We start from the raw sequence: 16,653 nt of genomic DNA on the forward strand, positions 1-16,653 counted from the left end.
CTTACCTCGGGGACCAATAGAGCTACATCGTCGCGGGAAAGCGCATTCAATTGCTCTTTTAGCGGTCTTTCTGAAATAAGCCCTCACATTTGCCTTAACCCTCGCCCCTAGTGGTGTTTTTCCAGCCGCGAACGTATAGAAGGGGTCCGTTGGACCCCCCCCGCCGTTTCGCCCCTGATCGAGCTAGAGCTTCGCGGAAAAGACGAGCATGTTGCCCGTGACAAGAGGAAGCTGATGATACCTAATTGTAAGGTCCTAGGCCATCGGTTGACCTTCCAGGTCAGGTCAATGACCCAAAAATCGGGAAAATCGGGACCTGTTAGAACGTCGTAAAGGGTGGCTGCTATGTTTTTTTTTTTGGGTGCTGATCACGAATATAATGTTATTTACGATCATAGATGATGTCTTCATACATTTAGGCCAGGTCGGGTCAGGTCAGGTCAGGTCAGGTCAACCAGTAAGGGTTTTGCCGGGTATTTGCAGTAGGTGGCAACCGCCTCCGACAGCTTTGTAACATGTTACGAAGGCACCAAAGCTACATAGTAAATGTTCAAATGGTTGCTAGATTCGAATTCAGCTCCAAAAACTAGCCTAGAAACATGTAAAACTGGAAAAAGTGAACCAAGGTCATTAAAGGTCAATGACCTTACCTGACCTTCTGGTGACCTTGACACTCACCCTAATGCATGGGAGCAACATAATATTTCATGTTTGAGCGCTTTAAACCAAGAAAAGACTGCAAACCCGCGGCTAATGCGAGCCGACATACGCTGAATCGCGATTCCGGTCAAACATGGTCTCAAAAGAAGGTCACAGGTCAAAGATCATTAAGGTCAGGGTCATGAAATTTTCAGGTTAACTGTAAAAGTAGTTATCGCGAGGGTACTGAAAGTTTCGTTGCAATCGGCCGCTTTTTACGTGAATTACTCGCGAAAACCGAGGGTTCCGTTCGAAGATTCAGGCCCCGTCGCGCTAGAATGGCATATCGGCCCACTGTGCGCCGGTTGGCGTGCCTCCCCTGTGCCTACCGTGCGCCTCCCCTGCGTCTCCTGGGCGCCTCCCGCGAGTCTCGGGTGAGCCTCCGGTGCGTCTCCCGTGCCTCTCGGGTGAGCCTCCGGTGCAGCTCCTGTGAGCCTCCTGTGCGTCTGGGGATGCTGGAGAGGTGTTGGGTAACGCCACTAGGGCCCTGTGATGGGCGTGAGTTTGTAGCTTCTTGTTTGCGTGATTCGCTGGCAGACATGTGGGTCGTGCCGGCTTGGTGCGTCGTGCATTGTAATTGTTTGATAGTTCCTTTGTGCATACGGCTGCCTGTAGCGTGCCGGAGCTGGTCACTGGTATTCGTTGTTCCATCCCGACGTTCCCTGCGGCTCATTATGGCTCTCTGTGGCTCATTGTGGGCCACAGAGATCGGAGCTAAGCCGCCGCCATGGCCCAGCGGCCTTTATGTATCGGACGGTCCTCTGGGGCGCGGACTGCCACCGCCGGCAGAGATTTACGGGCCGGGCCGCGCGAGGAATGCGCCGGAGACCGAGCGGTCGGGGGCGGCGCAGGACGGAGGGCGGCGGCGGAGGGCGGGCAGGGCACCTGGGCACCGCCAAACCGTGACGGCCGCCTGCGACCCGCTCCGCACCGTCCACCTCGCCGAATTCCAAACATGCTTACGGCAGGATTAATCCGTTCGGGCCGAGGCGGTGGCCGCGGAATGTCACGTCCTCAAAGCACCCGGGGACTGTGTACTGCGGGAGTTCTCAGTGGTCGTCGACACCGCACTGGGGCGGCAAGGATTGACTGCGAACATGGTATCACCGGGCGAACCTGCAGCAATAATTGCCTCCAACAATGGGCCTGATGAGCTCTCGGTGTCGCCGAATGGTCGCCGTTCTGGTGAAAACAATTACACCTAATGACGCGGTCGATGCGGGCCGGATTCCGGGCCCGTATTGACTCAAGACGATGCATTTTATGCGGGCGGACCGGCAGCGCACGTGCCGCCTTGCTAGCACAATGGCGCACTAATTCACCACTTTTCGCAGTTGACTGAAAGCTTTTTAGGCGCACAAACATCGTTTGCGACGCCCCGCGTCGAGCTCACGCCGTCGGAAAATAAATAAACGTCGTCGGCGTCAACGCCGCGTCGCAGGCGTCACCCGGCGGAGAGTGGGTGGTCCCGTCGGCGACGACGATAGCAGCGTGTCGCGATCGACGGGCTGGTCCGCGCGTCACCGTGGTCCCATCGCCAGCGTAGTTGCCATGAATATCATCTTGTTTAGTTTCGATGAGTATTTTAGGTACGGTCAGGTTTAGTGCTATTGAGAACACATGCAGCAGGATAACAAATGATTTAGCGCGACTAAATACTTCGGTTGTGCAGATAACAAATGATTTAGCGCAGCTAAATACGTCGGTTGTGCAGATCGTCGAATTGGCCCACTGGGGACCGCACTCGCAGTGTCTGCCCACCACCAGCGACCCACAGTGGCCGCCGCAGCTGCGACGGCGGCGACTGTGGATCAGCGATGTTTGCCCGCTGGTTTGCGCAGCCGGCACAGGTCACACGGCCTCCGAGACACTGTTGACCGAGCTAAACTGACCCCGCCATCCGCCGCTGCCGCTGTTGTGCATGTTGACCCAACCCAGTTCGGTCAGTTGCACTGGCAGCTTAGCGTATCCGGTTTTGTTGCTTGCCAAAGCGTAGCTTAGACCCATGAAGGACCGGTGAAGTGTTTTTTTTTTACCAAAATTTTTACATGCGGCTCTTTAGTTTCACATGATCAGGTAAGCTGACAGCTAAACGATTTGTGAAAAGATGCGGCGATCATCTGACCCTTTACCTTTTTTGCCATCTCATACTTTCCTCCATCTTCTTTGCTCCTCCTCTTCTCTCTTCCCGTCTCCCCTCCCCACCGTCGCTCAGTCTTCCCACCCTCCGGAGCAGTTTTTGCGCTGCCGCTGGCGTCTCGTCCAGGATCCATTACCACCGGTTGTGTCCTGTTTATGTATTTACCAAAAGCCGGTATCTATCACAACAGCAGTGCTGGTGTCAGTCGCGCCACCCGCCGCCGTGGCGTGGTGTGATGCGGCGAGACGTGGTGTGGCGCTCGGCGCCGCCTCTCGCCGCCGATTGTGCGCTGCGCCACAACAAACATGGTCCGCTGGGCCGGCGCGAGCACCAACATGTGCACAATGTGAACGAAGTGACCTGGGCGCGGAGGCATGAGGGCATGGCTCAAGAGTGGGTTTGAGTGTCGACTAGGACAGAGCAGATCCACACTCTGAACAACTGGCGAGGTTTTGAGAGATCGTTGCTGCGACGGCAGCCGTCGTGACTCACTATGCTATCTGCCGGCGCTAGTTTTTGGCGAGCAGAGTTGCTGAACTTTTGTAGCGAGGCTGCCGAACCAAGAGATATAGATGCGGAAAGGCGTAGGTGGAGCTGTTTTGAGTGGGAAGTTTTAAACGGCTCGCTTGCTATTTGTGCTCAAAGTTTTGATGTCCTGCATCTTCTTTGAAATACTGTGCCATAATATATAATAGCAGAGACGCCAGAATGCATAACCTTAGTAGAAGTCTGTAGGTAACCTGTGATCAGCTTTCTGACCTGAACCTTTCTCTTCACCAGGTGACTATGTGTGGTGACCAGCGGTGACCTGTGGTGACCTTCGGTGACCTGCGCTGACAGACATGGCGCTGTCGTCAGCCGCACTGCTGGCGCTCCTGGCGCTGCTGGCAGGACCGGCGCTGGCAGAGGAAGGTAAGTTCCAGAACTTCTGCCGTTACCCGAAGGCCAGTGCTGGCTCGAGACAGCGCTGCTTCAGAGGGCTGCAGATTGAGAATAGTGCTGGTTCAGACTAGCCGTAACCAGGACAGACCAGCGCTCTGTCTTAGACCAGCGCTGGGCTCCTGTCAGCCGGCGCGCTGCGGTGGGTCCATCTGTAGCCATCGGGAGCACATCTGGGCCGAGTTGGTCGACCCGTCGAATGCAAATGGCGCTGTCCAGCCCCAGTTTCGGCCTGTCCGGCTAATGGCCTAATGAAAGGCGCTCCAGTATCGGAGGCAGACTGGCAGTCAGTCAGGGACGGCTCCAGGGGGCTCCAGGGACCACCGCGCCGGCCAGGAGGGGGAGGCGGCACGTGGGGCAGCTACGGCGAGTCTCAAGCGAAAAGTGTAGCCTCAGTTATGAAACTCGTGTAAAAAAATAAGTTATGAATCCGTAATTCTGTTTCTTTTTCCGTTGAAGGAGTGTATGACCTTCATAGAGGACTTATTAAATCAGCGTGATCGGCTGCATGCGGTTTTTTAAAATTCGTCAGTTATTTCTAGGTAGCTTGTTGATGCAATGCCCCTTTAGTTTGATGGATAGTACGTTACTATTTTTGGTTCGTTGATGACTTCTTTGTGGGCTAAACGATGCCGTAATTAAACGGAATTTTTCATAGCTGAAACATCACAGGGCATATTCAATCAAAACATCTGGCGACGGCTCCATGCAAAGGCGATGGAAGACAACTTAATGAATGGGATATGAATCACCGTTTATCTTAGGCCCATATTTATGGCACAGGGAACGTTAATCCACCAATAATGTTTGGAGTTACAAGATAACAGTGTCATATTGTGAAGTTGATTTATCTTCTCTGGATGGAATGTCACATTCGATAATGCTGAGTGCGGTGGAGTACATTATTTATTCTCTCCCGTCAGTGGTGTCTATGTTTATGTCTGCCACTGAGCTAATTCTACCAGGGATATTCTGCCACCACCGTCGCTGCCGCGGCTACCACCGCCGCCATTACCGCCGCTGCCGCTACCTTTACCGCCGTCACCGCAGCCACTTCTGCTGACGGGACCGGGATGGACGATGATGGACTCGGTCCGAATGCCGTGGGCGCAGCGTACGGCGGCGGCCGGCCTCATCACGCGCTCACACGCGTCTGTGGTGCGCTGGTAGCCCGCCCTCCGCCGTCGACGCACAGAAAAACTGCAGGAATGAGCCCCTCGCCGTGCGAAGACGCCTCGCCGGTCCTTTTGGTGTGGGATGTCGCGCGGCGCGGCGCCGGTCTCCCCACCGCAGAGGGCGTTTTTGCGGGCAGATCCGGCGTGTGAGACTCGGCGGGCAATTGGGCAGTGCTCGGAGGCGTCGCCAAATTTAGCAGAAATGTCACTGAAGTGGCAATAAACGCCGCATCGGGGCGGGTGGCGGCAAAAACGAGCGACGTGCCGAGACGGGGCGGCCCGCCGCGCCACAGGGGAGGGGGTCTGACAGCGCGGAGGGCCCGGAGGTCACGACAGACGGCGGTCACGACGGTCGAATTAGGGTCCTCGCGATCCGCCAGTGACGCCTCCCGAGCTGGCGGCGGTGCCGGCCCTCATGTCGCGCGGCCTCGTCGGCACAAAGACGGGGAGCGGCGACCGGTCGACGATCAAGGTCAGCCTCGGTCACACTTTGTTTACGGGTCGGTGACGGGCCCTGCCGCCGCCGCCGGTCGGGCTCCGGTTAATTGGCCTCCTAATGACGTCCATCGGCGGTTCGAGCCCGGCCACCGGCGGGGAAGGAGGCTGTTTTTGTACCGCTCAGCCGCTCACCTGGCCTGGTGTGGAGAGGCTCACTGATCGAGAGGCTCGCTCGAAGCTTACCCAATACCCATGGCCTGCGTCCGAATGCTGCCATAGCGTCGCCATCACCGCTCCCATGGGCGCATTCCGCACGGATTAAATCTCCTTACGTTTGATATTTCTGCATTTGAGGTACTAATGTAGCCTTCACACAACAATAGAAAACTCAATATCAATTATAATAATGCATTGATCGTACTCAGTGACCCCAGCCTTATCTGCATCTTAAGTAGCCATTCCCGAAAAGGTTAGACGTCGGCCAGTGCCGTTGGCGCACACGGTGTCAGCGCGCGCTGGCGGCTGCGGCTCCGGTGGTCCGGGCTACACTGCGGGACCGCGGCGGGCGATGTCCGGCCTTGTTCGGCCGTGTCTGTGCGGCCATTGTCGCAACTCATCCGCGCCGCCGCGGACGTAATCCTGCCATTTCGGGCGGACATTGCTGTGACGATGATACCGGTCTCCATCACTTGGCCAAGCTGGCGGTCTGAAACGTAGGGTAACGCTGAGGGTGTGGGGGGGGGGGAGGGGGCGAGCGAGACCCGACCTTTTCGTCCACCAACGCCGCGACGCCGACGAGGCGACAAGGTGATGACCACGTCTGGTTTTCAGCGGAGCACGGGCCATGAAGTTTAATCTTCGGACAACGAAGGTGCCGGGGCGGGCTTTGGCGGCCTATCCGCTCGGCGATGAGGCTTTACATTAGTTGGTTCAACGCGACCCTTCTAGCGGCGTAGGACCGATGTGAGGAGAGGGGCGGAGTCGGACTCCCTGCCAGTCGGACCCGGCTCTGTTTGTTTGTCTGTTCGGGCCGCCCACCTGCCCGTCTGTCTGACTGAGACTGGGCACCGGCTGCTCGAGTGACGTCCGCCGGCCCAGGCGCCGTGGCGAGACGGCCCGCGGCGAGCTCGCGTGTCGGCCTGTCGTGGCGCCGCGGCGTATTGGCAGGCCGCGTGTCTCATTTCCGGCCCGGTCTCGTGTCGGAAAGTGGCCGACTGTCCTCCCGGCCTCATTACGGACAGCGTGTCCGCGTGTCCGGACTCCTAGGCGGGTGTGTTCTTTGTGTCCGACTCAGAGTGTTGGACTGACGAACATGCTTCTGGGTCGACCATCCGGTATGTTCAAACATCAGCCGAGCATGGTCGGCACAGTCTGACAGAGGACTCACGTGCTTCCGACACGAGGCAGACTCCACTGAGCAGCTGTGAGCCGGCTGTCGCCTTTGGTCGTCCACCGTCGCTCCTCCGCTGCTCTCACGCCCTCGCGGCAGCGGCGGAGGTCTGCGGGAAGCCCTGACCGCACCCCGGGCGGCGCACCCGAGCAGCCGGACCAGGGAGTGGCCTCGGAACCGTGACGCGGCCGGAGCTGCAGCGACAGCGGCCGCCGAGCGTAGCTGCACGGCCAGATTGAGAACCCATTATGGGCGCGACGAGCACAGCCTACAGGGTGACTGAGCGACGAACATGGACTACAGGGTGACTGAGCGAATAACACAGACTACAGGCGATCAAACGATGATACTAGGAGACGCCGCGTCGGCAGTTCTGCGACTCTGACGGATGTTTCGCAACGCATACTTGGAGGAAATCTTGCCGCGCTATGCTGCGCTTTACTGAATCATACTGCTCCATGTTGCACTTTACTTGCGCCATACCCTGACCACTCCGTGCTACCGCATGTCCTGCCTCGCCATACACCTCGAGACTCTGTACCAGGTGCTGCTGCACCACTCGAGGATCTGGGTCACCGGTTAGCGTGTCGGCGTGGTGCGGAGAGGCGGGCTAATGCGGCCGGCCACTCCCTGGCCCACTGCACCCGGCTGGAGTTCACTCCATCCTCGCAGATAAAAAGCGTGTCCCGGCCGCTGTGGTCAGCGTCAGGAGGTGTGCGCTTCAAGTAGCACATGTCGTCTGAGTAGGTCACTGTCGCTTCTGACAGTGTTGCTCGATGGGGTAACGTTTGATTCGACCTTGTGTCAGCTATTTACGATGTCGCCGGTGTATTACACAAGCGACATGTGCAGGTGGGAGACGGGAGTGCAAATAGCGCGGACATTTTCCATGGCTGCCCAGTCAACTTGGGAGTCATCAATGGAGACTCTGTATAGTGGAACATAATTTTATTTCAGCAGCTGGGTGAACTCTCCTAGAAATGCTGCTGTATTTTCTAACGCATTTTTCTCTCATTTCACCTTCTGACCTCTCGTTCTCTTAGAGCTCTCCAACTCTTTGCCAACACCTCCCACCCCTACCTTTCCTCTGCACTCCCTTTCCTCCCTCCTCCGTGGCTCACCATTCTCCCGATGTCTGCATCCGCTCTGGTGGTCGACATTTATCGGCGAGTTTCGGAGAGCGACGACCCTGGATGTCGGCGGCGACAGTTAGTGTCTGCGGTCTGCCGCCAACCCTGCTGCCGCTGCCCGACGGGCCATCCGATAGCGTATTAATTACTAAGACCCAACCGTCCTCGGTTGGACCTGGGCTCCACTGCGGATGAAGTTTGGAAAGGAAAAGAGGTGATTGACCTTTCTGGGGAGTATGATGCGTGAACGAAGTAAATTTGGTGTTTATGGCTCCAAATTAATTTTTGTTATTCACTATTTCTCTCACTTACTGATCTGTAAAACTGTATAACCCACCGCTCGATGCCTAAGAAAGTGTTATGTTATAGCACCACCTGGCAAGTGCCATCTCTTACGGACGTCGTTAGGGAGCCCCATTTGAATATTATACCACCGGGAGCAGGGGGCACTGTTACGCAAGGACGCATTGCATAGCTCAGCTGGGTGCCACTAACGCCGTAGACGCGACATGGGTCAAGGCGGAGGGTGGCCAGGCGTCAGGTTAACCCTGAAGAATGTCGTGTCGTGGGTAAGCCGAGGAGGCGGATGTCACCTGCAGATGTGCTGGGTGGCTCGACAGAGAGACAACCCGGACGTGTGGTATCCAGGCGGCCGTGTGGTGGCCAGGAGCGTGACCTGTTGCCTCCTGGCCTGACCTCGGGACAAGGAAGCGCCAGCGGAGGCGTGACCCACGTCGATGAGTCGTTTTCCCTCAGCACGCACCGGACGGAAATGGTCGCGACTGGCGGGACACTTTGGCCCGCCTTTTTGGTGACAGCAGGCACGACAGTGCTCCTGGGGTCACTAAGGGTCAACGTGACCGTTACGGCAATCGACCGACGCCCTGCCGGCCGACTGACCGACGCCCTTCTAATTGGTCAATATCGGTAAATGCGGCCGTCGTCCGGCGACTGATGAATGCGCCACGTTATTGCGGATCGCTTAATTAAACGTTGACGGTGAGCTGTCTTGCCACGATCTCTGAATGGGATCTGGGGATCGTGGCTTCACGATCAACGACGGACGAAGAGGGTCATGCGAATGAAACGGCGTCGTTCATCACACGTCAGTCGACCCCCGAGTCTTCCTGATGAGACTAGAGGCGCTGGATTTCTGTCTCGCCCGCCGACTGTCCGAACTTCTAAAGCAGATCTGAAGCGCTCGTCACCCAGAGTACCAAGTACCGAAGACGTCAATAGAGCTGGTGCGGTGCCCCGGACTCGCGGGGCGGATGACCAGGCCTGGGCGTCCCGGGAGAATACTCATCGGCTTCTAATCTGATCTGTCGTGCAGATGAGGCCAACACGCGCCGCGGGCTCCAATGCGCATGGACGCGCCACGGTGACGGCAGTAATAGAAATCATCCACGCTGGGTGCCAGCCGGGCGAGGGAGGCTGCGCTGCCCGCATACTGATGTGAAGGGCCGTGCGATGCGCGAAGGGCGGCGCGGGATGACATGGGCTGAACGTGTCTGGGCTGGGGTGGGGCGCAGATGGTCACAGGCTGGAGGCACGGCTCGGCGTCCGGCACTTGGTCCGGTGGCCGGAGATTGAAGGCGCCGCGTGACCGCGTAACGAGGCATGCGGCGTGATTTAGAACTCCGTGACTCGACGTGACGACCCATGATCAGAGGCAGCGTGACGTGGGCGTCACCCTCACTGTCCGTGCTCGACGACCGCCGACGTCACCGGCGCCAGGGCTGCCTGCCACCCTGGCCTTCCCCTCCCCTCTCCCCGGCACAGATAACAGATCGGCCATCTCCCCCGACGACGCGCACGCCTCTGTGTAGCTGTCGGGCCGACACAGACGCGCCCCCGCCCCCCGGCCCGCCTCCGCCGGAGCTGCCGTCGGCTTCGGCGCCCCGGCTCCTTTGATGTTGCACCGAGCAAAACACGTGTGCAAATGGGCCCGCCTGTTTACTGGCGCCTGTTCTGGCGACGGAGCGAGCCGATGTCAGTCTGTGATCGGGCCGATGTCGGCCCGATGTCGGACCGATATCGGGTCCGAGGTGGAGGGCCAGGGACCGTCACGGACAATGCCGAACGGTCAGCCGCCGACAGCGGGCGTCAGCGGCGCTGAGATCAGCACGAGCAGCGTCAGCCCAGCGGTCAGCGTCGGTGCCGTGCGCGGTCACGCTCTGATCAATTTAAGATGACCGCTTGCATGTCGGAATCACACGGGTTTCATGCAGCTGGACGACTAAAAGAATGGGTGCTAATTGAAATACACATGTAGTTTTAGGTTTTAGGCGAGTTTTTGCTGCTTGGTATGCTAATTGTATCGCGATAGAGGGCACGCGACTGTCACGCGGTATGCCTCTGGTGATGGTATCGACTCGCCGGAAGCTGTTTTAGCAAATACTGCCGCTGCTGCCGCTCTGCACGTGCTAGCCTGGGTGGCGTTAGGCGGTCTACAGCCAGTGGTCAGTGGTCGACAGTCGACAGTAGGCGGTCGACAGTAGGCGGTCGGTGGTCGGCGGTCGGTGGCCGGCCGACGGGTCGCTTCGCCGGTAGGATTACGCGGTAAGCCGCCCGCATCGGCCGGCCAGACGATCGGAAGCCGAGATCCAACTGAGCTGATGGCCTTTGGAGCCGCCGAAAGGAAATGCCGGACTTATGGGGTCGAAGGCATGGGTGAAAGATTTGCGGTCGAGCCTCTCTCTCAGCGGCGCTCACTGATACTCGTATCTCTTCCCAAAGCTTTCGTCAAGTCATCTTTGCAGTAACTATGCGTTGCACTTTGAATTTTGCACTTTTCAACATTTCTCTTCTTGCTGACCGCCGTTTGATAGTCCGTTTGACTACGACAAGGCTGGGCATATTTTGTCCACTTCATGTTCTTTCCTCTCGTCTCCTCTCATCTCCTCTCCGTCTCGTCTCCGTCTCCGGTCTCCGGGGTGTCGTCACGGCTGGCGTCTCAGAGGAGGCCGGGGCTGCCGACCTCATCCTCGCGCCACAATGGCCCCGGCTGCGCCACAATAGCCGGCTTCTCCGCCGGCCATTGCGAGCGGCCGCCACAAACGAGTCCGTGTCACGCACAGCCACACGCACAGCTACACCTCACGCAGATGCAGCGACTCTGTGCTGTCCAAGCCTCTGGCACTGTCGCTGCTGTATCTTGGCCTCGGTAAAGATGCTGTAGGACAATGAGGAGAACATCGCAATCGTCTGCTGGTGTGTGCCATCCTAGGGCAGAAATGACCTCGGAAGGCCCGGGAGTGGGTGCAGTGGAGTGATTTCTAACTGGATTTTGTGGCGTCTCGGGCGGATCTGAGGCGGATTGGACGGTGATCCCTGGTGGGTCTGCTGGTTTGATATAAATCGGGAATACCTAAGTATGATATATTTTCAGGTTGATAGCGGCGCTGTGTTCTGATGAATCGCCGCTAAGACAATCCTTCCATAGAATAGTTGCAAGGTGACACGTAAAATTTGTAACGCATTTTACGACTCACTAGTGATGAGGCTACAATTTATTTTCACCCTTGGATGTTTCTTGTAAACGAGCGGTTGAGTTGGTAAATCGTTTTGAGCAGCTTTTCATCACGTTCAAGTGGCGGACCTGGCGCCGCTGTTCCCTTGCGCCAAGCACGTGCTCACCCTGCGTCCTCCACGCCGGGGGCAGGTGGAAGGCGTTTGTCTCCACAGAGACGCGTGTTGTCTGCGAGCGTAATCCTCGCCGGTCTGGTGCGGACAGGCACGGCGCGGCTTAGCGCGACCACGGGATGACGCGCGCGTGCCGTCTGCGCGGAGAGCAGGGCTAGTTTACGGGGATTTGTGCGGCCGGTCCCCTCTGGCTGTCACACACAAGTGTTCCGGCGGGTCTGGCTTCAGTCATGTCGGTCTGTCCGCGGGGCAGCTGTCAACTGTCCAGCTGTCAGCGGGCGTCCAGCTGTCGTCATGAAATTGTTACTCTCGAACCGTTCCCCTCGGTGCCTGGCCCATCCCCTCCACACCCTATCCCCGCTCTGCCGGAGGTGTCCTGGCCGCAGCATCACGTAATTTCTCGGCCGTTCGGCGGCCGTTCCGTACTCCGAGGACGATGACTCTTACGATCGCAGCGAGCGACTCACGAGCTGCCCTCACAGTCCCGTGGGAACGCGACCGTCCCGACCGCCAGTAATGACGCGATGACGCGCCCAGCTCCGATGCAACTGATGAGAAAAAGTCCACCAGTCAGACAGCCTGGCCGATTCTGCAATATTCGTGTGCAGAGTTTCCTTGATGGTCGAACCGACTGCTGAGCGATGGTGTTGTGAGTCATTGCTCGAGCGTAGGTATGTATGACGTCTTGAGGTGATGTATTTCCGGTTCATTGATGCCCGCATCGTGGTGTGCTGCTGCTCTGATGGTGGTTTTTCCCAGCCGACAGGGTCGAAAGCATCGTGATGGACGTCTTTCATTTTAGATGCTTGCTATGACTGGATGACTAGGTATGTTGCTGGGTGAGAATTGCAAACCGTCCCGTTAGTTAGAGATTCTGATGTGCTCTTACGCGGTCTCACGGTCTCGCTGCATTGTCCGTCTCGTCTCGCCGTCCTCGTAATCATGGCCATCTCTCCATTTCTCTTCTCGGTCGGTCCGGCGGCGTCGGACACCAGTCTGGCGTCCATTACAGCCCACCCAGACCACTGTCCGCTCGTCGCTGGTCGCCTCCCGTTCGTCTTCTCTGACCATTTTTCACGACCGACCACGGCGCGGTGAATAAAACTCCATCCATCACCGCGCGCCACCGCCACCGCCGGCCGGAACATAGTCGACAACGACGATCCGGAACCGTCGATCCGTCATCGCCGACCGCGACGACGGCCGACGCCCATTGTTGGCAATTTGGGCTAGGTAATTCGGCCCGGCGCGAGCGATCGCCGTGAGCGATGGCCGCGCGTGACGTCACGTCACGTCGGCCCCGACGGAGCGTCGTCGGCAGCGACGGAGAGCGTCGGGATCGACGCCGGTGGTGTCCCGCGGGGCGGCGGGCCGGCGGTGGCCGGTCGTTTGGGTGATTGGTGCGGACGCGGCAGGTCCGCCGTATCACCGGCCGGCCTACTGCCGTCGTTAGGGGCCGTCTCCCCGGAGACGACCTGGCGGGCCCGACGGGCCACAGATGGACTCGGAACGAGAGTGATGGTGGGTCGGAGCCCTGGGGGTGGACGGGGGCTGGTGGCGCAGAAGGAATGGAGACGGGATGGAGAAAGGTGATGTGGAGGATATCGGGACTGGTCTTATGCATTGTGGCTACGGGATGCTGACAATCGCGGGCGATGCTTGTTCTAAAATAATACGATGATAATCTGAGTAGTTTTATGCCTGCCAGGGAATGTAGCACCTATTTTAAGTGCCATTTCTAGCTAAGCATCCGCCTTCGAAAAATGACCGCGGCAATAACCCATAAAAATAACGTATAAGTCCTTCTCCGAAGAGATCTGGATGACTGACAGCTACCAGATTACCACTCCTCACATCCACCTTACCCGGCGGAGTCCGCGGGCGACCGCGCAGCGGAACTGTCGGCTCAGCGCGGATCTCTGACTCGGGAGGGAGCTCTCACCGCTCCCCACGGCGACCCGGGCCACTGACCCCGGCTGGTCCAGCCGGGGTCAGTGGCCCTTTGCTGCCGCAGGCAGCCGGTGACTGCGCTAGCAGGTTCCAGGGAACTTGCACATGAATCACCCGTGCTCATGACGAACTTATCTCGCCTGGTATTCACTCATTTTGTCCATAGTTTGCTCACGACTCACGAGCTAGTCACGGCTGTCTCACGATCCGCTCATATCGGACTCACGAATTGCAAATGTGCTTCTCACGGCTATCCCATTTCAGTCTATCGTCGGCTCATGAAATTCCCTCCAGGCATCCGTATCACCTTGCTCGGTTATTAACCTTCCGGCGTCTCCGTACTATATTGCACAGTTATGGGTGGCGACAGGACACCCATTAATTTCCCTGGGGATGTGACAACGGATGTCGAGAAGCGTAGGCGACGCCTTGACCTTGACGGGCAGCGGCGTGGGTCTCGGTGCTCCCGGCTGTGACAGTGTGCTCCTTGGTGTGCTCTGAACTTCAGTGGTGAGCACTGAGCAGTGTCCTTTAGACACTGGACAGTGAACAGTGCTCTGGGGAAGAGGCGACCCGCAGCGGCCCTTCACACCAGCGACAAAGTTGGAGACATCCGATAGTCCAATCGTCGCACGGCCAACTCTGAAACTCTCCAGATGTGGGTCCGGCGCTCTTCTGTGAAGTGGCACAGATATCCTCGAGCTCGACAGGATGTCTGCGCCCGCATATCCGTTTCCGATCTTCACAGTTGTTTGAAGAAAGTTGAGTTGAATTTTATTCTAGCTTATCCGATTCCACCAGTCCGTTTGCTGAATTTTACTGTTTGTTCTTCTAAACTCTCTCTCGCACTGCCAGAACTCAACTTTTTTATGTATTATCCCTTCAGTTCCCAATTCCCATGATTTCTCCCATTCTTCACACGATTCTCCTTTCCATCCGCCCAGACCGATCAACGTCTGTAGCCCCACCCTTACCGTTATCTCCAGAAGCTGCCTGTCGGCCTCACAAGGAGTGAGAGCTATATCCGAGTTTGGGCGTGTTTGTCTGGCCTTCAGTCTGCGCGCTGGTCTCTGGGTAGACAGACACAGGCGTCAGTCAGGTAGGTAGACGCGCTGTCAGACAGCCTGACATGCGCCAGGAAGGCTGACACAGGCGTTAGACAGCTGCGTGCGCCTTCATGTTTCATCATGACGCCACACTGAGTCGAACCGGATCGTGTCAAATCGAATTCGATGGGATGGTGGCTGCTGGTCCATCTACCGCTGCCTTCCTTTACCGCCGACTTGTCCCTCCTGACCCGACCAAGCGCCTCGCTGCAACGTCCGGGTAAACAGGCTTGGCGTCTGCAGCGTGGGTGCAAGGTGTTTATTGTTGATCGTCTGATAATGCGCTCATCAATAGTATGGGCGGTCTTTGTTTATTAGTTTGAACACTAACGGCCGAGCGCCGCATGAGCTGTTGTTATTAGTCCGTTCGTCTTGGAGCGCTGTTCATCATCGTCAATCTCGAGCGGACAGCTATCTGTAATCAGCCGTCCGACGCGGTGCGGCCTGTGTCTGATGTGACGCCCCTGGCTCGGAGAATTGCCGCGGACAGTTCGGGGCGTCACAGTCCGCTGCAGGACATCACAGCGCGCCATGGAGTGACGGTGACGACATCACCAGACTGGAACCTTGACTGAGGAAGTGCGCTCAAAGGGACCGAGCTTGTTGACCGTGTCGGTGTACTGTGATGGTCAGTGCTGCTGCACGGGTCTGGAAGGGGTGCTTCTCTGACAGACGGGCGGGAGATTGACACCACAAGGCCGCCGCCGGGAAGACGGACGGGTCAGGGGCGCCACCGTGTCGGCTGCGAGGTGGGCCACTGACGTGACCGCGGGTGGCGCCTCCGGGCCTGTGTTGTTTCTTCTGTCAGTCAGGGATGGCAGGAGCAACACACCGCGCGGCTGCTGCTCCGTCGGCGAGACACTCCCGGCGTCCGCTTCCAGTTTTCCTGGAAATGTGAGAATGTCATGATGTGACGTTTCCCAGACCCTGCGTTGTTGCTGAAAAAAGGAAGCGTATGCATGATGAAATTGCCGCTCAATGTCTTGATCTTAAGATCACACGCGGGCGCACAGGGTTGTCGGTTTTGTCCCGCTGGTGACCGCACGATGACGCTGGCGAGCGGCCAGCGCCGCTGTCACCGTCCCTGGCGTCATCGGCGCCGTCCACCGCCGCTACCGCCTCCGGTGCTGCAACCCCGGCCGGCTGTCAGAAAGTGGTCACGAATTCTGCATATCATTCCATCAAGATAGCGGCCGGCGGCTCATAATGACCCCCAGCTAAAACACGGGTCAGACGCGATAAGGAGACGGGCTGTCGGTCCCCAGTTGCTGACGTGGCACCCGGCGCCCGGCCTGTCCGCCAACAGGTGATTGCTGCAAGAAAGGCGGCGGCACGGCGCCCATTGTTGGACAATTACCGGCCGGGCAATATCTCTGCTCTCCACTCCCATGTGCAATGCGGCGCGTGCAGCGTGTTGTCGAGAGCCCCCGCGGAGGGGAAAGTGGAGCCGACGAGGCACCATTGTGGCTGGTCGGCCCGTCACTGAGCCAACACAGCGAACCTAAACTGTGCGTCCGTTTGCTCTAAACTCTGCGTCCGCTTACCACAAACGAGACGTCCGCAGACTGTAAACTCCCATTTTTTATCGTCGATCTGTGATTGCCGCGGCGGGCCCCTGTGCCGGGCGCGGCGCTATCTCACCGTCCGAGCACGTATAGCGCCCGCTCCGGTCGGCGCAGACCGACACTAAATCCTGTTTACCGAATTTCCCCCGGGCGCCCTGCGTCGGAGTCTCGCCGAGTCGCTCTGGGGTGCTGTCGACTCGGTCTCGGAAAACGCGTCCGAGCTGCCGCCCGGCGACTCGAGCTGGCTTTGTGAGGCGGCTTGGAGCGGGTGCCTGAGCTGCGGCTCGCCACTTGGTGACAGTTGGCGCAGCTCTACGGGCAGCTGCGGACGGCTCAGACACCCTGCGACGACAGATGGGCTTTCAGAGTCGCCCGAGATGATCGCGGTATGACTTGTCAGTCTGTTGCACTGTTGGAGTCACCGGCCTGGCGATGAGTGCGCCCAGAGACTGTGGTCACTTCCCCGGGCAGAGGCG

General features: G+C 58.1%; 1 protein-coding gene across 6 annotated transcripts in view; it reads left to right on the plus strand.

Annotated features, from left to right (window-relative positions):
* LOC122389192 (ephrin type-B receptor 1-B-like) overlaps positions 1-16,653 on the plus strand; it is a 112,212-nt gene that overhangs the window by 20,078 nt on the left and 75,481 nt on the right. For all 6 annotated transcript variants that reach the window (XM_043380960.1, XM_043380961.1, XM_043380964.1 and 3 more), the window contains exon 2: positions 3,620-3,751. In XM_043380960.1, the coding sequence (XP_043236895.1) occupies positions 3,682-3,751 (70 nt within the window). In that variant the 5' untranslated portion in view covers positions 3,620-3,681. The remainder of the gene's footprint in view (positions 1-3,619; positions 3,752-16,653) is intronic.

Source organism: Amphibalanus amphitrite, unplaced genomic scaffold, assembly GCF_019059575.1.
Source record: "Amphibalanus amphitrite isolate SeventyFive unplaced genomic scaffold, NRLGWU_Aamphi_draft 000347F_arrow, whole genome shotgun sequence".
Classification (NCBI taxonomy): Eukaryota; Metazoa; Arthropoda; class Thecostraca; order Balanomorpha; family Balanidae; genus Amphibalanus; species Amphibalanus amphitrite.